We start from the raw sequence: 22,684 nt of genomic DNA on the forward strand, positions 1-22,684 counted from the left end.
GACGTTCACCTGATCTTGATCTCAAGATCGAGAGGCTTTCTTCTGTTGTTCATGTTTCTGTCAATAATTTGACTGGCCGTCTGTACCGTTAGCTGGTTCCTTGGGTTGTATCTAGGTCGTAGCCCTGTTAATGATACTTGGATGGATTGTCATTTTCTTCTTCGCTGTATAATTTCCCGAGTATTCATTCTTCATGACTATGCTGCTTTTCTAACCCAAAGTTAAGCTTTGGCGAGCCCTGTCTACACTCGAAGCCACATGCCCTGGGTGTGAGCGCAGTGAGATCCACCTTCTTGCCATGGCGACCTACGGCCCGAAAACATCCTCCTTGGTCGTAAACCGACTGGGACTATCTGTTTCTGATAATACAGGGAAATAGGATCATTCTGATTCTTGACTAAAATCCAAATTCATTTCAACATTGACCTAATTCAACGCAAAAGAAAACACTGATAATATTCGCCAACAACCCCAACCACCCTCTACATATGCTAGTGAAGATGACCATGACCGTGACAAAACAGAAGGGGGGAGGGTGAACCAAAGGAGAAAAAATAATCATAACCGCATGAAAGTGAACTGTGTTGACTGGAGTGAAGTAGATAGTGGAAAGAAAAGAAAAGACAAGCACCTAGTCCGAGTGAGTGATATTGTGTATTGTGTTGTGTTATGGTGTAGAAGTAGCAGGCAGAATATGAAAGATGAAGTAGGAAAGGAAAGAAAAAGAAATGATATAAAATCAAACCGGAATTCAATTCAATTCGAGCTCGTAGGTAAAGGGAGAGGCAAGATATGCTTCATGCTTGAACGACAAACGAAAAAGAAAAATAAAAAGAACAGAACAGATATGAGAGAGAGAAGGGGGGAGGGGGAGAGAGATAGAATTCCATCGAGGAAATAAGCAGCAAAGACTAGTTCGATTCTCATAGTGTCTCATAGTGAAAAAGGCCAGTTTCTGAAGGCGATAGAGGAGATAGAGGAGGGAAAGAAGGGGGAAAGGACGTAATCGTGTGCAGCGTTTATCGTAATCTTGAAAAGGTCGTGGATGTGTAGTGGGCCAGCCTTGTGTGTGTAGTGTGGTGTTGGTCTTGCGCTGCAATGATGGAGATACTAGCGAGCCAGCGCCAGTAGACAAAATGATAGTGTTTGTCAAAAATTGTAGATGGTGGATCGGAAAGGGTGGAAGAGAGAAAACATCTGCTGGAGAGAGGAAAGACCTAGGCTCGAAATAGGCCATCTTCCGTCAAAAGCTGGAGGTGACGACCGGAGGTGCGGACTGGAGACGACGGCCTGCATCAATCACATAACAATGCAACCCCCACTCTGCGCCCTCCTCCTCCCAGTCAGCGCCGAAATGCCCCCCAAGCCATAAGCATCCTCTGCCTCATCTTCATCAGCATTATAAAGCCTCTCGGCCTCTCTCGCGCGACGTCTCCTCCGTCTCGCGCCCGCTCCCGCCGCGCCCGCCTCCTCAGTAGCCATCATATAATCAGCCCATTTGCGGTCCAGCCGCCTCGCGGACGAGAGGTCGCCGCGCAGAACACGTTTCGTGTGCTCGTCCACAGTCATCTGCCACCCGTAGAAACATTTCAGCTGGATGATCTCCGCCGGGTATGTTGGTGTTGGGTCTGGCGAGGGTGATGGCGAGAGCGATGGCGTGGAAGATGGCGTGACGAATGTCGTCGTTGTTGTCATGGGGGATGCGGATCTGGAGTCTGGGGAGGTTTGGGTGACGGTGACGATTGTTGGAGAAGCCACGGGTTTGCGCGTCCGGGGGATGTATGCGTTGCTTGAGAGGACTTCTTTCACGCCAGCCCAGGTGACGTTTGCGCAGTCGAAGACCACGAGCCGCATGCCGACTTGCGGGATGGCTTCGCCGTAGCCGCGGCGGCGGATGCGGAAGCTCGCTTCCATGAGCGTGAGGTCCGAGACGCGGGTGTTGTCCATTTCGACGGAGCGGATGCGCGGGCAGTTCTTCATCACCTGCAGCATGCCCGAGTCGCCGAGGGCTTCGCAATAGCTGATGTTGAGGTGCTCGAGGGTCTCGCGGCAGGGGGATTTGGCGAGCTCGATGAGCGTGCTGTTGGTGAGGTGCTCGAGGTCTTCTAGTTCAATGTGAGACAGTTTGGGCGTCGTGCGGATCACGTCCATGATCGAGGCGTCTGTCAGCTCGGAGCACTGGGATACTTGCAGCCCTTCGAGATCGGGGACGTTGTGGGCGAGACTCTTCAGCCCGTCGTCCGTTAGGTCGGAGCACTGGTGCATATCCAAATGTCGGAATCGTCGAGGTGGGACGATGGGCTGGTCGGTCAGTACGTCCATGGCCGGGTTGACGCCCTGAATGAGTGCCTTGAGGAACTGGTCGTTGAGATCGGTGCGGCTCATGATGAGCCGCTCGAGTGTATTGCGTTCAAATAGCTCTACGGCGAACTCTTCATCGTCGAAGCCCTGAATCTCGCTGGCCCGAAGATCCGTCAACAGCTCACAATCCTGGATGACCCGTCGAAGACCTTTGGTGGTAACATTGTTGCACCAGGAGACATTCAGCCTCTCCAGCTGCGGGCATGACTGCGCAATGATCCGCATAGCCGAGTTCGTCACGCTGGACAGACCCGACACGTTGATGCACGCCAGGCGAGGATTCCGCAGCAGGAAGTAGTGGATAGACGTCTTATCGATGCGACAGCCCTCCAGCGAAAAGTTAACCAGATTCCGACACAGATCCGAAAGTCGCTCCCCATCCGAGGACCACTTCTCTCGCAGCTGGATGCATCCTCTCAGATTGAGATCTCGCACAAACGGTCCACCAGAGGTAATCAGCTTGACCAGAACATCACTCGGGATCTTCTGGTAGTACTCCGTCGTGTCAACCTTGGACCACAGCTGACCATCGTAGCACATCTCATTCCACAACTTCGACACCGCAGAACAGCGCACAATCTCCCTTGGCGCGAGATACCGAAAGATCTCCATCTTCAGCTCGCGCGGCATATCCCCCCAGAAATCAAGCCGCTTGGCCGGCTGCGAGTCTGGGAGCGTCGCAGAAGTAGAAGCCTCCCCCTCCTCAGTCGTATTCTCCGTCCACGGAGCCTCCCGCGATGTCGGCCTCAAATCAAAGGGCATCGGCACCGAGCGCGGCTGTCCCGAAGCAGGCGAATCGGTGCCCACGAGCCGGATCCGCGGGTTCAGACCATCCGCCGTTCCCATACCGGCCGATCCCGAACAGCCCGGTGTCGCAGGACGAGGGTTCAACCCGCCATACAGCTGCGAGGAACTGCCGTTCGGCAGACAGGGCGAGTACTGAGATGACAACGAGACGCACGACAGCGAAGCCTTGTGATCGCGCCGATAGCCCGTCGTTGACGCAGACCGACCCCGCCGGGTCAGCGTCGGGCTGGACGACATGCGCTGGAGATTCTGTAGCAGCTTTTGGCGACCCTTCAGCTTGGGCGGTTGTTCGAGCGGGATCTGGCCCGTCGATGAGGTCGGGCTGGCAGGGGAGATCTCGGGCGAGGGAGATGGTGAGGGTAGAGACGACGGCGCCGGCGCGATGTCGCCGGACACCCGGTCAGCAGCAGCAGCCGAAGCCATGCTGGTGGTGATATCGACGGATATGATTTCGAGGAAATGTAGCGACACGGCGCACGCAGGATAGTAGCGCAGGGCCTAAGTGCACATAGTGATACCAGACCACTTGCCGTCGAGCGAGTGAAACGAACAGTACAAATCAGGGTGGAAAAAAAGTGGGGGAGGTTGGACCAGATATGTAATGTCGGGCCCTCGCGGGCAGTCAAACCGTGGAAAAGGCCGGACTGGACCAGCGGGATGGGGCACGAGTGACGTTTAACCGTCTCGACGTACCGAGTGTGGGCCGAGAAGAGCAAACAGGCTAGGGAGGAAAGAAAGAAAGAAAGAGCAGAGGAAGAGCGTAAGAAGAATGCCAGCAGTCCAGAAAGAGTGCCGGGTCACGGGCCAGTCGCAGTGATTCCCCTCGATTATTGTCTTATCTGCCCCACCACTCACTCTATCCGTCCTTCGTAGCCAACTAGCCTGAACTCAGACTGGACTTCGCTCACCGGCTGACGACGCTCAGTCCACACCCACTGACCTCGACACCGGGGAAAGAGAGAATGCGACTCCACCGCATAACCAGGGTGAGACCAACCTGGTTCTCGTTCCTGGCCTAACCAACTACATAACTCACCGGGGCAAAAACCACAACGATCCGCGATTATTATTGGGCCGCGTCTGGTGCCATGCTGACATTCATACAGATTACTCCAGCCGGTCGGCATTTTTGCCTTGGACGGTCCCTACCTAACTCGGTCTCTGTTGCGCCACCGCCCACTCCCTTGCGGGGGAAAAACGAGCGGAGCCGTGGATTGAGACGCGGAGAATTGTATATCCAGCACAGACTGCCCTTGGTGGAGGCGATATTTAGTACTCAGGTCGGTGAATTAGGACTAACGTTATTAGCGCAATCGGGTCAGAGAGGGTGTCTTGTCTCCACTCACAACGGCGATCGGCTAATTTAGTCTCCGTGCGAGGAACTACAGATCCCTAGTGGTTTAGGAGCATCATGTATATTCATGTGTGGACTACCAATTATTCATATGCGTGGTCTAGATGGAATGCAAGGCAACTCTCCCAGTAACGAACAGGAAAAAGAAGAAGAAAATCCGGAAACATGGCGGTCATCGCAAGCATATCTTCATCCGCCGTCGCGTCAAACCAGTCATTGATACCCTCCCGCCCCATCCGCTCCAGTCCTTCCTTCTCATAAGCAAAATCAACTCTGTGGGGTATCGTGGGGTGGTGTAGTGTGTTGTGATGTTTAGTTAGTTCGGTCGTACAAAAAAGAAAAGGCATAGTATAGAAAGAAATTGTTGGGGGGCGGTGTTATGTGCCCAGCATCCAAGGATGTTCAAGCACCTCCGTAACGGTTAGCCGGTTGTCGACGTCGCGGTCCAGCATCTTGCGGATCAAGTCGATGCATTCTTCCGAGAAAGGCAGGAAGGGGATGCGCAGCGGGTGGTCGAGGATTTCGTCGACGTTGTAGAACGGGTTCTCCTTGTAGACGATGGTGTACAACAAAATCCCCAGGGCCCAGATATCCTGCTCCTTGCCGCGGTAGGATTTGCCCTGCAGGACTTCGGGGGCGGCGTAGTCTGATACAGAATTAGCAAAGCAATAAGCAATGGGTAGGAAGAAGGCTGACCGATCGTTCCCACGAACACGTCAAACGGCCCGTTCTTGATGTACGCCGCACTGCCAAAGTCGATCAACTTGATCCGCCCTTCGCCGTCCAGCACCACGTTCTCATCCTTGATGTCCCGGTGCACCACCAGCGCCTTGGTGTGTAGGTGGTGGATCGCGCTGACAACCTGCTTGAAGATGTTGCGGCACTCGGACTCGTCCATGGTGGCCTTGAGCTCGATGTAATCGAACAAGTCCATGCCCGGCAGCCCATGCGGGATCATCTCGATGTAGTAGTTGATGTCGTCCTCGAAGAAGCCCACCATCTCCACAATATTCGGATGCTTCAGGCCGTCTGGCCGTAAAAAGTCCAACACGTGGATCTCCAACGGCACAGTCCCCAGACGGCGATCTCGAGTCCAGGTATCCACCAGAATCCGCTTCTTCGTGACGTACTTGAGCACCATCTTCTTGCTGGGTTGCTTCTTCAATCGGGCCAGCTTGACCTGCCCGTATGCACCTTGGCCCATTTCTTCCAAAATCACGTAGTCGTTGATGGTCCGTTTCTGTGGAGGCTCTTTCTTCGCATTGAGCAGATTCACCTCGGGGACTGGCTGGACAGATCGGTCGATCAGCGGCTCCGATGCGGCCTGCGTGAGTTGTTGGCTGAGCGTCGTCGTCGGGGCCTGGATTTCCACAGAAGGCGTGCCCGGATCCGGAGATGGCGTATCAGAGGACATCGGGGCCGGGAGATCCGCCGTAGCAATGGGATTTGGAGACGTAGGTTTGGAGGTTGGCAGCGACGACGCCGTGGAGAGGGTCGCCGCAGCTCCGGCAGCATGGATATGTCGCGAATAGGTGACCCACAAGGCATAGACCAGTTCCGTGACAGCAATGGTGTCGTCACTGTCATCCGAGTCGCTGCTGAGATCGCTGAGTTTTTCGACCTGCTCCTTCGAGAAAAAGGTACCACTCTTGACAACCCGCAGTTGAATATCCACAACAATGGTCGACCCATCCCGATGCTTGGCCAGCAGACCGCTAGGCTCCGTGAAGACAGACGCCGCATTGGATTTGCCATCACGCAGGATTGACAACGTCCGCGCGCGCCGGAAGCTGTGTTCAGGAATCACAATACCGTCCACCAAGGGCACATTGTCCTCCTCGGTCAATATATCCAAAATATCGTCAAACCCGGGCACCAGTTCGGTGATATGCCTGCCTTCCGGACGTTCCTGGCCGAATAGTGCCGACGAGAACACAGAGTTGGAGCTGATCACATTCAAACTCGCAGATGATAGCACCATCATACCGGCAACGTGGGGGAAGCTTGATACTTGAAGCGTGCGATCCCCTTCTGCCTTGGTCACAGCAACAGGGATACACACACCGGCCGAAGTGTTTGCTGCAAAGTGCTTCAACTCGGTGATCTTAGCTAATCCTTCCTCGGTTGATCCTTCGAGACACTCGGACGGTAACCGGGGCAGAAGCTCGGTGATCGACTGGTTCGGTTTGACGATCGACGAACCCCAAATCTTGTCGACATCCCCATGGACTTCCACCACATGCCAACTGTCATCACAGCGCACAGAGGCAATGTTCTCCGTGATCTCTTCCAACACCCAGATCAAGCCACCGCGCTTCTCCATAACCCAGACACTGGCCGATCCCTTCGAGCCATTACGTTTCTGGATCGGAACCACATCGCCGCACAACAGGACGCCGCGTGACTTAGTCGCCGGATGGTTAGGATTGCGAACATTTCTCGTGCTGGATCCATACCCATCGTCGGTCTTGGAGCGTTGTGTTTTCTCCCGGGAAGATGGTTTACTCAGCAGCTGTGCCGTCACCCCGTTCCCGAGGGCCCGGAACTTGGGGTTGGCCGCGCGGATATTGGGTCTATCCGGCTGCGGCAGAGGTGCACGGGCTGTGGCGTCGGTGCTGGGATCACGGAGCTTGTCTTCGAGCCATTGCCGATGATCTTTCTGTACGACCTCTAGAATACTGAGGCGGCGGACTTCGGACTGCGTCACACCGAATACAAGACAGGAGAGATCGTTGGCGGCCAGAATAGTCCATGGTGCCTGGGCTTCCGTCCGGAAGACGGCCTGGGATACCGGGGTCCATTTGCTGCTGTGGGTATGTAAGGCGGGAGTTGGGAATCCCAACCCCAGTCCATTCATCGATGAGCTGAGCGAGGCGAACGGGTCCGTGGAAGTGTATGGTTGTGCTAGAGTCTCCATCAGCTTGCTCTGGAGAGACACAGTGCTGAGATCCGTGAATGTACGTTTTAAGCTTACGCGCCTGGACGAAGGGGCGCTTCTGAGATCCAGTCGCTGGGGCGGAATACGATCACTGGGGAGGGGACTCAACATCTGAGAGTTATCCGGGGCCAGCTGAGATCCAGAACTTGGCGGTTGCTGCGCGTAAGTAGTGCTGGGCGAAGACGAGCTCGAGTAAAAAGCCTTGTCGAAAACGTTGTCGCCATTAATATCGGCCGGTCCGGTGGTAGGTCCTCGGACACGGTTGCCATTCTCGTCGTATTCAAGGACATTTGCTCGCGTCAACAGGTCCATCATACCCTGCATCTCCGAGTCGCCACTGACTTGAGCCTGCGCATTGGCGATCCCGGGATTGCTGGCCGCCCACCCCATCCGATCGCGCATGAAATCTATCGACCGCTTCAAAATGTTATGCCGGCTGTGAAGGAGTTCCTCTGATTGCTGAGCGAATGAAAACGAATGCAACGATTCCAGCGGGAACCGATGGAGGTCCTCCAGATCTCCAAAGCTCTGGCTCATCGACATGCGGGCAGGATGGGCTCGAGTCGACGAGCGCGAACGAGCCGATGCAGACGCACGTTGGCCGGGCACGGGAGCCAGCGACGAGGTGGACAGGTTTGGAAGTGTCAGTACACGAGACGGCTGATGCTGGCGGATTCGATCCAGCCCGGACGGACCCAGGCCATGCTCGTTCTCGAATAAAGGAGATCTACCGACACGAGATACAGATGTTAATAACGTCTGGTTGTGGTGGTGGTTGCAGAGAAGAAATTCCGACGACAGTACTGACCTGGAGAAAGGGTCATATTCAGACGACGCGCTATCGACCGACCTCCTCGAGGGCACGTCTGTCTGCAAGGACAGTCTTCGAAACGGAGACTGTGTCTCGGGTGACTCCGAGAGGGGCCCCAAGGGAGACGATAAAGGACTGGGATCGTCTGTGACTGATCAGCACATCGTCATGGCGGGCCGGCCGGCAGGTTTCCATTCCACCGGCAGTGTGATCTCCTCGAGGCGTGATCGCAGCCACGCGCAAATCACAGGCGACTGACCCGAACGCCGCAATATGAAACCAGACAAGGGTGTGCGCATGACTTACCATCCGGCTGGTAGGCGGACCCCATCCTCTTGTCCGTCTATTTTTTCGCTTGTTCAGAACCCCGACCAGGGTCAGATGCGAAAGCAAGGACGAGGCTCAACGGGCGAGAGCTCGAGCGGGGTGAAGGGCTTAATTCGACATTGGATTTCCACGAATGATGACCAGAGAGGGAAGCCGACAGTCACCGGCCATGTGTGGTGAGTGAGAGAAATTGTGGAAGAGTGAAAGAGAAGAGGAAGAGAAGAAGAGGGAGGGAGGGTGAAAAGAGTGGGTTGGATCCAGAGAGTGGGGAGAACAACAAAAACTGTACATTTGATTATTGTAGGTGTTCGCCCTCACTGTCCACACGTCTATCATGGATTGACATTACTTCCTGGTAGACTCCAGCAGATATATACATGCATCATAATGATATCGAATTCACGCGCTGATGGTGATCGTGAACTATCTCAGTCGTGAGCACTGGTTTCATTTCGTCCCATGCTTGCTGCAACCCGTATCGATCTTCTTCCTGAAACAAGGACTTTCAAGAACCATTGTCTATATTTTGCAGATGTCCCTTTTTTTCTGCAAAGAGGGTGGCAGTGAATCATCACCAGTTACAAGAGATGAACTTCGCCACGCTGCTATCACCGCAGCTACCCAGTACCAGTCCGGATCATCTGGGTTGGTTGGACCGACTGATCGAAAAACCCTCTTTGCAAAGACCCTCATTACCTCGGTCACGTCTCCAGCATATGTATCACGAGCCTCAAGGTAAAGAAAGGTCATCCCAATGTTCCAGACCACTGCTTTCTCGGCAGTCCAATACTCAGTACTTGTGGGGTCGTCTCGTTGGTTGACCATCTCTAGATCACTTTGGTTAGTCTTGCAAATCGTCAAAGAGATATCACTTTCGTACCAGGAGGCATATATCCCAAAGTCCCCTTATATCCTGCCCGTGGTTCTTGGCCATCACCGATAATCACCATATCCCAGTCGATCATCTTCCAGTCCGCCGCAGGGCCCAGACTATTCGCATTCTTCGCCATCAGATTAGGAAGCTTGATATCAAGGTTATACACGCCCGTCTTCGCAGCATCGAGCGACACTCAAACATTGCTGATAGCAATCCTTTCGTACTGATCGCTCCACCCCTGCGGAGGACTTCCTTTCTTGGTTATCTAAACGCCCATCTTGCGCCACGAAAAGAAAAACCTAAGTAAAGCCTAAACACCCAAATCTCTAGGGGCTGGCCCATTTTCCAACCCGCGCGGTACATACGTTTTCGGCTATGGTTTACTAGTTGTAGGTAAGAGGTTCAAGAATTAGGGCTGACTCCGAAACTTCGTGGCCCGTCAAATATAAACGGTGCTCCGGGATTCTCAACGGTGTCCGGAGATCCGCTTTATGCCAAAGAAAATAGGGGGCCCCTTCTCTCGTCGAAATTTAACTCTGATGGGCTTTAACCGATTCGTCAGTACTTACTCGATAAGAGGCGCTACGGAACATGTATTTCTGCTTGCCTTCATCGTGTATATACTTCATGTAGTTTAGGTAGGTGGTTTCCACTGCTATATTATTACATAGCACGACTTGTCTCCTTGAGAGAATAAATATATATAAGAAAAGCGCAGCAGCTGAAGACCGAATCATGATCGGAGCACTGCAGAATCTACAGTGGGCCCCGGCTGCCCCGGAGACTGCTCATCGCCAGTAGTTCGTCGTGCTCGGCTGCGGACTGGTCCTCATCTCCGGCTTGTCCAAACAACGGGCTTGCTTTGCCTCGGGAACTAGTACTGTCTTGGTGGCGTGCCTGTTCCGGTGGCACCGATACTGAGCTGACAAACCCCGACAGGTTGCGCCCACTGCTGCTGCCCCCTAGCATCCACGAGAAACCAGAGTCCGCCAGCGAGGGCCGCACAGTCGGTCGTGGCGGAGTGGCCCGCACCCCTTCTTGATTATTATCATCATTCGTAAGCTGCGTTGCAGCGGCGCTAACAGGCTTCTTGGTCCCACTCTCGGCGCTCGGCACGGGGGTATCCGTGTTCGCGGTATCCGATTTGTCTTGCGGGTCTTCGGCCTGTGTCTTGCTGGTGGGTTCTTCGGCAGGTGTATCTGGCGATGGATCCGGTGTTGGTTGGGGGGTTCGCTCGATTTCTGGGAGTCGCTGAACAGAGTCTAGTGGAAGAGAGGAGTCGGCGAGACAGCTCTGCACCAACTCGGCCTGGTTGAGCGCTTGCGAGATGGCATCCTTGTTACCAGGATCAAGCTCTTTGACCCCGTCCAACTGGGTGTGAAGGTTGTTCAGCGCATCTTGAAGGTTCCCGGCTAAAGTCTTGTTGCGCTCTTCCAAGCGTTGGAGCTTCATCTCCCATTCAAGGGTTGCCGGTTGCGTTCGCGGTGGGACGAAACCATCCGGCTTTCGCGGGTGATAACGCAGGCCGGGTTCATAATGCATGGTCTGCATGTTCCTTCTGGCTTCAGTCACAGCACCGCGGACCGCTTTCGCCACGCCCCAGGACTCGGTTCGCTGCTGGATACCCTTGGAAACATCCTGGAAAAGGGCCTCGAGACTCTTCGGGCTATTTCGGGCCGGCGACCTCGTCGGAGAGGTATTCTCGTTGGAGTTTGTGAATTCGTCCCAGAACAGGGCCTTCCTCGAAGGTCGGCCGGTCATCTGACCGCGACGCTTAGAAGACTCCGGCGCCCGGCCAGAGTACTTTGCAATGATCGCGCAGCCTCCTTCCGCGGTGGGGTTCTGTTCCAAGTAGAGGGCATCGTGCACAAAGCTCTGAGGTGTTTGCGGCTGGGGGGAGGGGTAGCGCAGCAACAAAGATAAAGCGCCGGAGTAGTCCGCTTCGAGTAATTGCCAACGGATCCGCAGCAGCATCGCAATGCATGTAAAATCAACCAAATCGGATCGTAGTCCGTGTGCGAAAAGCAGATCCCACATCATCAGGACATCGTCGAAGGGGAATTCTCGTCCAAATAGCAGACGCATCCAGCGCGTCAAGAATATCTGCGGGAGCACATCAACTGCGTGAAGGTGCTCGGCGACCTCATGGTCGATGATCGTCAATGCCTCTTTATGCAAGTACTGACAACGGGCAACGATCGGAATGACGTCCACCTGGCCACTGGCCGTACGTATCTCGCCATGTTCATAGTATAGGCGCGCCGTCTGCATGACACATAGAAACAACGTGAACGAGTCATGTTCCACAAACTTGGAATCTAAAAGAGTCTGCATCGGATCATCATTTTTCTTCGTGATCGAATCGCGATCCACCACCCAAAGGATCGGTGCCAACAGCTCGTGCATGCCCTGTCGATACCCCACATCCGGATTGAGCTTGGAGTAGATGAACAAGACATCGGTTAATTTCGACTTGGTGTCGCGTTCCTGAAAAAAGAAATTCTCCTGCAAGCACCGATCGACGTCCTGCGCGATCTCGGCGCGCAACTGTTCGTCCTTGCGGAGGGTTTGCCAGGGAGACTTGGGGGATATCGTCAGACAAAGCGTGGCAATAGCAGAAGATGAACACGTAATACCTGGTCATCATCCGCCAGCGGATCAACCGTCGACTCCAGGTCATCCGGATGCTCAATGTATTTCAGGAAGTGGGCCCGGAGCGCATCGTAGGCCTCGCGCGATTCGGTCAGCTTCTGCGGCCATTGATCGCGGTCGATGTCCTCGAGGAGAAGAAATGCCTGCCATGGCAGTGAGCAATGATCCGTAATGCAGATGTGTGTCCAGAAGCACCTTCCAGCAGATCGATCTCAGCCCGTCGTTGCACAGGGTTGCGCCTTGGTCGGTGCGCAGGGCTGCCCGGAGATCGGAGGGGTCGTCATAATGGTGGAACAGCGTATCCCATCTCCTTCTGTAGAAGCAGTAGTGTTAGCAATAGCTTTATAAGCTAGCATGCACCAGTACCTGGTCTCCTCAATGGATCGCATTTCATCCCAGTCGTTGTGGTGCGCGATAGAGGAGAGAAGAGAGAGAGGGAGGGAGGGCGACGGGGCCGAGGCGGAGAGAGTATGTAATGTCCGTGCTGTCCGTCTGTCATCACTTCTTCCACTCCAACTAGTTACACTCTCCCCGATGTCTGCAGATTTGCTCGCCGAGTTCGGTCAAGCTGAGGCCCAGAGGGAGGGTCAGCCGGAGCTCAATAATAATAACAATGCACCTCGACATTCACATCTGCTCTCAAGCAGACACGCCATTCCACCACAATGGCAGTTCAACGATGTACCCCGGGAGCCCAACAGTGACGTCCTGTTTGATGCCACGGTCGACACACCTGCCAGCGATGAAGATGATGATGATGACTGGGGTGAATTCGAGAAACCTGGGTCAACTCCCCAGCAGGCAACCACTCACAATGCAGAGTCTCCTGGTCATGTCTCTGCGAGTGTGGACTTACTGGACTCACTCTCCATAAATGACTCGGCAGGTATGGCGCAGCCTGTGTCGAATGTTCCTCCAAAGAATCAATGGCACTCCAGTCAGAAACCACCCACCTCGACCTCGAATGATGCTTCACTTGACGACTGGGGCGAGTTTTCGGCTTCTACTGCTCCGCCGGTTACAAGTACCTCCAAAACACAACACCACCAAAAGCAAGTCACCTCAGATTGGGATATCCCCTCCGTTGATGACTGGGGCGACTTCTCAGCATCCTCTGCAGCACGAACCCCTCAGACCAGCCAGAATCAATCATCAACTTGGGAGAATCCCTCCTTTGACGACTGGGGTGATTTCCCGACATCGTCTACACCACAGCCTGTGACAAAAGCCTCTACAAAGAAATCCCAGCCGCCGCCTAGCCAGAAACAACCGACCTCCGCCTGGGATGATTGGGCCGAGTTCACTGACACCCCATCTTCCAACCCGCCTCCGCCAAAGGCTCCTAGTGAGCAGAAACGACAACCAAGCGTCAAATCCACCGCTCCCCAGCCAGCATGGGACGACGAACTCTTCGATGAATGGGGTGATTTCACCGACGGTCCCAACCCATCAACCATCCAACCAAAGACCAACCCTCCATCTCAATCCTCAACGCCAAACCCAGCACCAAAGAGCTTCATCTCCAGCCCAGCCGCACCCTCCACAACCGTCCGCCCAACCAACATCCCCCCACCATCCATCCTCCTCGAACTATTCCTCGACCTTCTCCCCCAACTCCAAAAAGAAGCGACCCAAGCAAAACCCCACCAACAGCGCACCACCTCATCCCCATCCCCAATCTCACCCCAAATCCAAGAAACAGCACTCACAATCCACAACACCCTCACAACCGCCGCGCGCGTAATAGCCGGCCGCACCCACCGCTGGAAGCGGGACACCCACCTCAGCCAAAGCATGCGCATCGGCCCCGCCCGCGCAGGCGGCAAAGCAGGCGGCATGAAGCTGAACGCCGTGAACAAGCGCGAAGCCGTCAAAGAGGAACAAGACTCCGGCGACGTCCTGGCACTATGGCGCGAGCGCGCTGCGCTGTTCAATACAATCCTCCAAGCAGCGGGCCGGCGTCCTGTCCCGTCTATTCCGGATCCCGCGGCTCTGAAGGTCATCACTGCGCGGCCGGAGCATGGCGCTATGAAGGCTTCGCATGCTTGTGCGCTGTGTGCGCTTCGGCGCGATGAGCGCGTGTCCCGGGTGGATGAGCCGGCTGTGCTGGATAGTTTTGGGGAGTGGTGGACGGAGCATTGGGGGCATACCGAGTGTAGGTGGTTTTGGGAACGGAACCGGGAGCTTTTGGGCCAAAGATGATGTTGTTTGTTCTTGTTTTGTGTATATAGCACGGACTGGCTAATATGTATGACCCTTGTTGGTTGGACCTGGTGGTCTGCTTCCTACATACTACATACCTCGGGAGCAAATGCACAGAAGGTCCTGTTCAATAATAGACCTAATAGCTCTTTTTGGGAGTATAGTATTCTGGTTCGGGAATTAAGTGTATACATTCCAATTCAGCTAGATGGAAACAACCAATTCTCTCTAAGTTACTGTTGAACGATTGAACGATCTGTTAGGTCAACTTGTGATGTAGTTTTGCACTTACATTGCATTATGCTGTACTGCATTTCATCTACGAGTCCACTTGCGTGGCTGTGTACTCAAGCTATAGTTAGCGCTTGGAGGCAAATTACAAAATTTTCAAGGGGAGGGTTATTTGTTCAATAACTTGGCAGTACATAGGGAATACGGACACGAAAGAGGGCCTATGAAGGAAAGATAGAGAAGAGAGAAGAACGCAAAAAAAGTCTAGGGAGAATGAATCGAATTGAATTGGCAGAATAGAATAGCATTGATAGAATAGAGTAAAGATTGACATTGAATTTGAATTTCCGCACCGGGACGCCGATTTGCTTTGATTCACAATCACAATAACAACCACAACCACAAGAACGGGAACGAGAAGAATAAGAAGAATAAGATGATGATGAAGAAGAAGAAGAAGAAGAGGGGTGGGAATAAGGGGGAAGAGGGGGATGAGGAGAATGAGAAGATAGAAGAGGGACGGGAGGGTGCAGAGAATATGAAAAGAGATATACAGAAACACAGAGAGGGAAGGAGAAAGACACGCAGATGAGATCCAATGCACTGGGTGAGAGAGAAGATTGATGCATAAAGGAGTAGATAGAGAAAGGACAATTTCTGTCTCATTCATCCAATCCAATCCAAGTCAAGTCATGACAAGTTGTAGTAGCTATGTGGCCATATAAACCAAGCTTGGATCTCTAGGAAGGAGACAAGATGGCCCTGACAAACCTAAATCGCGACTTCACTCGACTCGACTCGACTGACTGACTGACTCTGACCACGGGAACAAGCACAGCATCTAAACATCCCTTTCCTCCTTTCCTGCCGTGCTGGTCCAATCCATCCTCAACCGACCACGGCCTGTTCCTACCATGGTCCAAGAGGAAGGAAGGGAACGCATAGTCCAGACCCAAAGTCCACAGGAAAGGCCAGGTTGTCTGGGCTGCGAAGAGGACCGGAACGGACTAGACCGGCAGCTGCACAGCACAGCACAGCACGAACTGAGTCTGCATAGCACCCTCGCCGGCTGAGTATTCATCCCATCATTGCCGGGGAAAGGAAACCCCGAGCCTCAGCCCGAGCCTCAGCCTAGCAGCCAAGCGGGATGCAACGGGTTTGTCTTGCATGATAGCAGGAGACCATTCCCCGATACTCATACTCAGCCATTACTCAAACAATGCATGGAGTTCCACCATGTAGCCAGCTGACGAAATCGAGATTGCGGGATGGTTCATGCCAGCCGACCAGTGGCGGGTTGCATGCAGATGCCGATGTTCATGGCCAGGATTATCTGGAATGCATGGGAGCTTAGAAGCTCTGTGCTGATACTGCCGCGGGCTGTGGTTGGTTGATTTTCATGATTAGCAGGTGGACCAAAACGGATACATGTAAAGTGGCGATGTCAAGTCTCGGCATTGCTGGGTAGAAGCAAGGGACAGACAGACAGAGAAACTTACCGGACTGTTCAACATGCTGTTTCGCTTGTTGCGACCCTTCTTAATATGATTCTTCAATGCAGTCGAGTCCAGGGGTTTCAGCAGTTCGAAACTACAAAGCAGTTCTCCGGACACAGACATGATGGCACCCCAGTTATCAAACTCGCCACAATACTACAGATAAGACATGGAGTCAGTGTGATGATTGACGCAGAAATGACAGGGTAGCAACTTACATTCGGCGCGGAAAAGACAGTCACCAGGATTCGGTCCTGGTAGAATTCATACCCGTCTTCCACGACCATGTGGGCACGGCACACCAGGTCGAAATCATGACGTTGCAGGAAGCCCATGATCACCTTCTTTCCGAAGCAATAGCTCACGCCACGCTCGTTTGGTTCCCAGTCCTCCTCCATATCTGCGGGATCACTCCACAGGAGATCATTCAACAGACCATAATCGGGCACATCGGTGGGACGGGCAATGCCTCGGATGTCATCCATGTGCGAAAGGCTGGGCGAGAGACCGCCGTGGACACAGAAAATCTTGCCAGCTACGATCGAGGCGATGGGCAGGCAGTTGAAGGTATCGATGAAAGTCTTCCAGATCTTAATGTTGCAACGGCGCTTACACTCATCATAGAACCCATACACTCGCGTGACATTGGCGCATTCGTGGTTGCCGCGGAGCAAGAAGAAGTTCTCCGGGTACTTGAGTTTGTAGCAGAGAAGCAGCAGGATTGTCTCCAGGCTCTGCTTCCCCCGATCGACGTAATCGCCAAGAAACAGGTAGTTCGACGCAGGTGGGAACCCGCACATCTCGAAGAGGCGAATGAGATCCGTATATTGACCGTGGACGTCACCGACAATCTTCACAGGTGCCGCGAGTTCCAACAGAGCCGGCTGAGAAAGGAACAGCTCTCGAGCCGCGGAGCAGATGGCCGTGATCTCGGCATTCTTGAGACAGACCGTCTTGGTGACCTTGGTGGAGTAACCCGCATCCAGCAGACGCGAGATCATGTCATCCAGATCAATCGACTTCAAAGCGCCCATACCCATACCGGGCGACCCAGAAGTCTCCAGGGGAGCGTTGAGGATAAAGTCCAAAATGGGGTTCAGCTGGTTCTCCCGCTTGATCAAAATCGACTCGCCCGCTTTCTGGGCGGTCCCCGACGGTGCAGCACCCGATGGAGGCACGTCCGACACGTGGTCGACCTCGCCACTCCGCTGCATAGCATCGACATCCTTGTGACCTCGCTGGAGACTGGACGACAGCGAAGGAGACGGCGGCGGCTGGGGCGAGGCGGCGCGCGAGCCGGTTTCCGACTCCGGGGACTGAAGACCAGCATTCGAGCCGGGGCGGCTGCCCGACGACTTGACCGAGCCCGCATCCGACTTATCGGTCTGGGGGAGAGAGGTGGTGGATCCACGGGGGCTATCGCTGCTGCGAGCGCCGGGGATCTTCGAGCGGATGGAGCCGCGGAACGAGCGCAGCGATTCTTTGGTGTCCGACTTGGAGAAGGACGGGTACGAAGCGAGCGAGTCGCCCGAGTTGCCGTTGCCCTTGGAATGCGACTGACCCATGATTACTGCAATGCGAGGACGTCTGCCAAGCTTGGGGGTGGATAATCGCACGAACGGCGGACGTTCAAGACGCTATGCCGAGAAGCCCCCTGTTCGTTTGGAATGTCTTGGCCCTCCCAGGTGAAATCAATCCCGATGAACCGTTATGCTGTGCAAGTTCTGCACCCGGGTGAGTGTGGGGGTTCCGGTACTCTGTCCGGCGGCCAAGAAGGAGGCTGGGCAGTCAGACAAGGTCTGCTTACAAGAGGAAGGGTGTGGGTTTGGGGAGAGGTGGGAGAAGCTCGAGAGAAGCTCCGGAGTTGGTTGCACTGCGGGAAAAGCTCCTACCAAATCAGTGTCAGTTGTGTCTCGCCCGGGGATGGATCAGAGGAGGCGACAGAGCGACAGGGCTGAAGGGAGGAGAAGCAGGGCGTGGCATGTGGAGGTGAAAGAAGGAGGATGGGATGGAGTTCGCCAGGGCGAAAGCGTGCCCGAGCGGAATGCGTCATGATAGACGGGGTTGGTGACAGTTATTGCCGCATCGTGCAAGGATCTAGAATGGGGGATAGATGACACACTTACCGACAGTGATGAATGATGAGGCCGAAGAGAAGAAAAGCCAGTTAAGAGGGGAAGGTACTCCGCCACCGCCTGTAAGTGCAAAGGTGCTTGGGATGTTCTGTGACGGTCTCGATCGGGGCAGCTGAGGCTTATGTCACCCGGATCATCTCGGCCCGAGAGCTTGCCTGTCCAGACGAGGAGGTAAACAGTGGAATGGCGGGCGTAGCAAACGGGCTCGGTCCTTCGGGTTGTCAACATGTCTGACGAGCAGATGATCTCTGAACTGGAATACGGGTCGACCACCTGAAGCCAAACTGATCCGCCGAGCCCTCCCGATTGGGAGGCACGGAGCTACAGTAGATCCCCCCACTATCCGATCCATGGATACAGAACACGATACGATGTAGTTTGGCCAGATGACTCTCTCATTTCATCTAGAAGTAAATGTCTCATATCTACCTTCTATTAATAGCAGCAGGAGTGTTTCTTTACCGGCAGACACAGGTCGCTGCAATAAATATTCTCCTGGCCAGACTGACAAAATCTGCCCGCCAAGAAATCTCCGCGATAGAGACACCGCTTTTTTGACGGAGATTTCACAATCTCCCTAGAGAGACGAACCCTGAGCTGCCATCAGCCAAGACCCCGAGCATGGTGCAGCTGCAGTGCTCCGCGTGCCACGTCAAGGCAAAAGAGCCAGTCTTGGCAGCCCCACGTTCAGCTCTTGCGCTGGCGGAGTGGGCAGCAAGGGAGGGAGTATGTCGTGTCCCACTGGCATATTGGAGTTGGTTTGCGGGCGCCACAGAGGCTTGGCGGGTCGGTGGGAAGGCGACGAAGGGCGGTTATGACTGGACAAGCCCGACGGAAAGGATAGTCTCGTGGACAGACAGAACACATAGCCCATCCGATTGATACGGGTATGGGTGTTGTTTCGTTACTCCATCTCAATCTTCGTGATATGTCGCCCTGGAACCACAACCAGTCCGATTAGCCGACTGGTCATGTTCACCTTGACGCTAGAGCTGGATGGCTTCGCGGGTTCCTCGTCCCACGTTCCCTGTGAGGTGCTAGCGGCGGCTTGCACGGTTGATGGGGTGGGGAAGCGGTATTCGTAAGTGCTTGCAAGGATAATGTTTCGTTCCTGAGGGACAATCCGAAGTCAGTATAGACAGGGTTTAAGGTCACTGGAGAGGATACCCACCGCATCGGTGCATTTGAAGATGCCCACGAACATGCGGCTGTCGGTTGTATGCACCCGGAGTGCGCGCCCTAGTAGGCCCTCCAGAAACTGAATAGATTGGTCGTCGTCGGTGCTCATTGTCGCGGTTGATGTGTGAGAGCTGGTGTCGGGGTTGGAGTTAAGGCGGGTTGGCAGCTGTTGAGCTTGCTGCTCATCAAGCGGTCACGACTGTGGTTGAATCAAGTGAGTATTAGTATTTTCAAGGCATGGTAGAAACTGTCGTGCAAGCGAGTGGTGTGTGGTGAAGCCGATGAAGATGAAGATTAAAGATGAAGATCAGCAAAGCGGTTTATGCCTGAGGCATTAATATCCAAGTGGACTGGGGTTACCTAATCGTGAGATATTGCTCGTGACATATTGCTCTATGGAGAGAGAGCACGGGAGCACGAGGAACACTGTCTAAAGCAGAACTCCATTCATAATAATATTGCTCCTTTATAATTCTGGGGACAATACTTAAAATGTGCCATATCTTCTCATAATGAAGCCATTGGCAATACTGAATGGTACTCGCCATCAAGGTAGAGAAAGGTACTCATGTTAGGTTCTGAATTGAATTACTTCAAATGTGCATAGGGGATGAGATATGTTATGTTCGCTGAAAGACAATCCCACAAGCCCCAAACACCTCAAACACCGAAATTAAACAGCCAGGTCCTCATCGAGGACGCAGTAACGCGTCAGTCCCGAACTCCTCTCGCGATTAACGCCATAGAAAGAAAAGCGGCAACGACCTCTCCATATCAATGCCGTTGTATACTCATAAAAAATGCAACTCCAGCACGCATTCCAAATTACATCCACCCGGCACCCCCAGCGCAGGTCATAGTCATGGGAGTCTGACCAGATCCATCACTGCTGCTGCTCCCACCATCCATATCCATCTCCACATCAGCATCAGCCTGGCCCATGAATCCGGGGCTGTTCGACTCGCTCCCACTCGAGCTAGCAACAGAATTCATCCTTTCAAACGCCTGGAGACGCACGAGATCATCCTGCGTCGTCATCGCGCACTCATTGGCACGGGCCGCCAGAGCTTGACGGGAGGGCCGAAACAGCGATGTTGACTGCGGGTTGGGACGGAAGAACTGCAGGAGTGTTTTCTGGCGCGGGTCGATCGCGTCAGAGAGGGTGGGAGGGAATGGCTCGGAGTCCATGGCTTCGGGATCGGGCGTTGGCATTGGGTTGGCCTGTTGCTGTTGCTGCTGGGCGGAGAAGATCCAGCGGAGGGTGTTTTCTGGGGTTGTCAGGGGCAGTGCTAGCAAAAGTGAAGCATGGAATGTCCTTACGGTACACCACGGCATCATTGGGACGGTCGTTGCGGAATCGTTTGCGCGTCCGGCTGTGGAGGTGCTTGGTCGTGTCGGCTGCGGCGGGCCATTCATGGACCGGAGTCAATGGACTGGATGGGGGAGCAGCTGAGAAGGAGGCTTTGCGCTTGAGAGACATGGTTACTGGAGTGCGCGTGGTGAGTTGAGAAGAAGAGAGCGCAGGTACTAGGGTTGGCGAGGCTGGGGCGGGCGACTATTGGCTGCGCGTTGTCGCGTTGGCGCTAGGCCACATCTGGTAGTATTGCTGGCTGGGCAATGATTGGAATTTACCAAGTATCTTCCGTATAGCACAGAGGTAGTTAGCTGGGAAGAATAGAATAGTACAGTTAGTACCTAGAGAAATGGATTTTATGGTTTAATTCTATGCAAGTCCGTCTACTTACACGGGATCCAATGAAGGGGTCAGACTGACGCGACATCGACCTAAGCTCAACAGTAAAGAGATAGACTAACATCTTTGCTTTTAACTATAACCCCCGCCAATATAAACCATAAATCAATGAGTTCATAAGGTAGATGCTTTATAAGACATGTTGTCGCAACACCCTGGTATCGTTCGTTATCTAACACCTCCCATGCTTCCCCGCTCCAACCCGAACTCACCTCCGTCACCAACCCACCACCATCACCATGCAGTCCAGAGAAGCATCTCACGCCGGGTCGTGGTACTCGGACAGTACCCGCACCCTCACCCATCAGCTCGATCAATGGCTGGCCCAAGTGCCAGACACGATGCCCAACGTCGGCTCGCTACCCGTCCCGGGAGCCCGAGTAATCATCGCACCGTATGTTCTGGTCTCTCTGACATCAAGACTCAGACTGATCACCACAGCCACGCGGGTTACTCCTACTCCGGACCCTGTGCCGCCTACGCATACAAAGCCCTCGATCTCTCCGAAGCGTATGAAGCCCAAGGATCCGTCCTTCTAATCATGACACCTCAACTAACACCCCGTCGAAACAGCAAGCGCATCTTCGTCATAGGCCCCTCGCATCACCACCCTCTCTCGACTCTAGCCCTGCCCCAGCTCACTTCATACTACACCCCTCTCTCCTCCGATCCCCTCCCTCTCGACACCGAGCTCATCTCTCACCTCCTCAGCACGCATGCAACCAAACCCACCGGCTCCAAAGTAAGCTTCACGACAATGACCCGCTCCATCGACGAAGACGAGCACAGCATCGAGCTACACCTACCCTACATCCACCGTCTCCTGCAGCTGCAGTACCCCAACACCCCGACCGCGCAGTACCCGCCCCTCGTCCCGATCATGGTAGGCAGCACCTCCGCCGCGACGGAGCAGGCGTTTGGGTCATTGCTAGCGCCCTACCTAGCGGATCCGGGCAATGCGTTCGTGATCAGCTCCGACTTTTGCCATTGGGGTCTGCGGTTCAGGTATACGTACTATGTACCACAGGCACCGAAGCCGGGCCCGAAATTGCCCTTGTCGAGCGACGTGTTGCCGCAGCCCGGGAAGGATGCGGATGATGTTCTCGAGACGATTGACTCGGTATCTGCGGGCCATGAATTGCAGCGCGGGGACCGCATTTCGACCCGTGAACCGGCTATCCATGAGAGTATCTCAGCGTTTGATGTTGCGACTATGGCGGCTATCACCACGGGATCGACCAAGGTCTTTTTGGATACTATCAACCGCACAGAGAATACAGTTTGTGGCCGCCATCCTATTGGCGTGATCATGGCTGCCATGGAGATTGTCGCGGGGGATCAACCACCAGCGAAGGATAAGCAGGGCCGCTTCCAGTTCCTGCGGTATGAGCGTAGTTCGGACGCGGTGGATATGATGGATAGCTCGGTGAGCTATGTCTCCGCTTTTGCAGTGCTCTAATCCTGCCATTTTTGGTTTGCTCTACTTTACGTTCCCACGGAATTTCGGTTAAGACAGGCGTTACTTGCAAAGAATTTTGTTCGCGAATGAATAAACCTATTG

At 54.1% G+C, this 22,684-nt stretch overlaps 8 protein-coding genes across 8 annotated transcripts; 2 read left to right on the forward strand and 6 right to left on the reverse strand.

Moving 5' to 3' along the window:
- Positions 1 to 1,299: 1,299 nt before the first annotated feature.
- N7474_009971 (F-box domain protein) lies at positions 1,300 to 3,591 on the reverse strand (the record flags this gene model as incomplete). The annotated part of the gene is made up of 1 exon (XM_057201381.1): positions 1,300 to 3,591. One exon carries the CDS (start codon positions 3,589 to 3,591, stop codon positions 1,300 to 1,302), a length of 2,292 nt encoding a protein of 763 aa, XP_057049368.1.
- A 1,308-nt stretch (positions 3,592 to 4,899) lies between these two features.
- On the reverse strand, positions 4,900 to 8,580 carry N7474_009972 (serine/threonine-protein kinase; the record flags this gene model as incomplete). Its single annotated transcript, XM_057201382.1, has 3 exons — positions 4,900 to 5,168; positions 5,219 to 8,263; positions 8,325 to 8,580. The coding sequence occupies 3 exons, from the start codon at positions 8,578 to 8,580 to the stop codon at positions 4,900 to 4,902; spliced, it is 3,570 nt and encodes a 1,189-aa protein (XP_057049369.1).
- Positions 8,581 to 10,231: 1,651 nt separating this feature from the next.
- N7474_009973 (GTPase-activating protein GYP6) lies at positions 10,232 to 12,516 on the reverse strand (the record flags this gene model as incomplete). The annotated part of the gene is made up of 4 exons (XM_057201383.1): positions 10,232 to 12,055; positions 12,112 to 12,270; positions 12,323 to 12,440; positions 12,494 to 12,516. 4 exons carry the CDS (start codon positions 12,514 to 12,516, stop codon positions 10,232 to 10,234), a joined length of 2,124 nt encoding a protein of 707 aa, XP_057049370.1.
- Positions 12,517 to 12,661: 145 nt separating this feature from the next.
- N7474_009974 (uncharacterized protein) lies at positions 12,662 to 14,329 on the forward strand (the record flags this gene model as incomplete). Its single annotated transcript, XM_057201384.1, has 1 exon — positions 12,662 to 14,329. The coding sequence occupies one exon, from the start codon at positions 12,662 to 12,664 to the stop codon at positions 14,327 to 14,329; it is 1,668 nt and encodes a 555-aa protein (XP_057049371.1).
- Positions 14,330 to 15,833: 1,504 nt separating this feature from the next.
- phzA (putative serine/threonine protein phosphatase) lies at positions 15,834 to 17,621 on the reverse strand (the record flags this gene model as incomplete). The annotated part of the gene is made up of 3 exons (XM_057201385.1): positions 15,834 to 15,893; positions 16,060 to 16,212; positions 16,275 to 17,621. The coding sequence occupies 3 exons, from the start codon at positions 17,619 to 17,621 to the stop codon at positions 15,834 to 15,836; spliced, it is 1,560 nt and encodes a 519-aa protein (XP_057049372.1).
- A 1,474-nt stretch (positions 17,622 to 19,095) lies between these two features.
- On the reverse strand, positions 19,096 to 19,479 carry N7474_009976 (LSM domain-containing protein; the record flags this gene model as incomplete). The annotated part of the gene is made up of 2 exons (XM_057201386.1): positions 19,096 to 19,302; positions 19,363 to 19,479. The coding sequence occupies 2 exons, from the start codon at positions 19,477 to 19,479 to the stop codon at positions 19,096 to 19,098; spliced, it is 324 nt and encodes a 107-aa protein (XP_057049373.1).
- Positions 19,480 to 20,195: 716 nt separating this feature from the next.
- On the reverse strand, positions 20,196 to 20,850 carry N7474_009977 (uncharacterized protein; the record flags this gene model as incomplete). The annotated part of the gene is made up of 2 exons (XM_057201387.1): positions 20,196 to 20,638; positions 20,691 to 20,850. 2 exons carry the CDS (start codon positions 20,848 to 20,850, stop codon positions 20,196 to 20,198), a joined length of 603 nt encoding a protein of 200 aa, XP_057049374.1.
- Positions 20,851 to 21,362: 512 nt separating this feature from the next.
- On the forward strand, positions 21,363 to 22,582 carry N7474_009978 (protein MEMO1; the record flags this gene model as incomplete). The annotated part of the gene is made up of 2 exons (XM_057201388.1): positions 21,363 to 21,517; positions 21,565 to 22,582. 2 exons carry the CDS (start codon positions 21,363 to 21,365, stop codon positions 22,580 to 22,582), a joined length of 1,173 nt encoding a protein of 390 aa, XP_057049375.1.
- Between the last annotated feature and the right edge of the window lie 102 nt (positions 22,583 to 22,684).

The sequence above is a fragment of the Penicillium riverlandense genome, assembly GCF_028828495.1.
Source record: "Penicillium riverlandense strain IBT 135883 chromosome Unknown utg000008l_segment0_segment0, whole genome shotgun sequence".
NCBI classification, from domain to species: domain Eukaryota; kingdom Fungi; phylum Ascomycota; class Eurotiomycetes; order Eurotiales; family Aspergillaceae; genus Penicillium; species Penicillium riverlandense.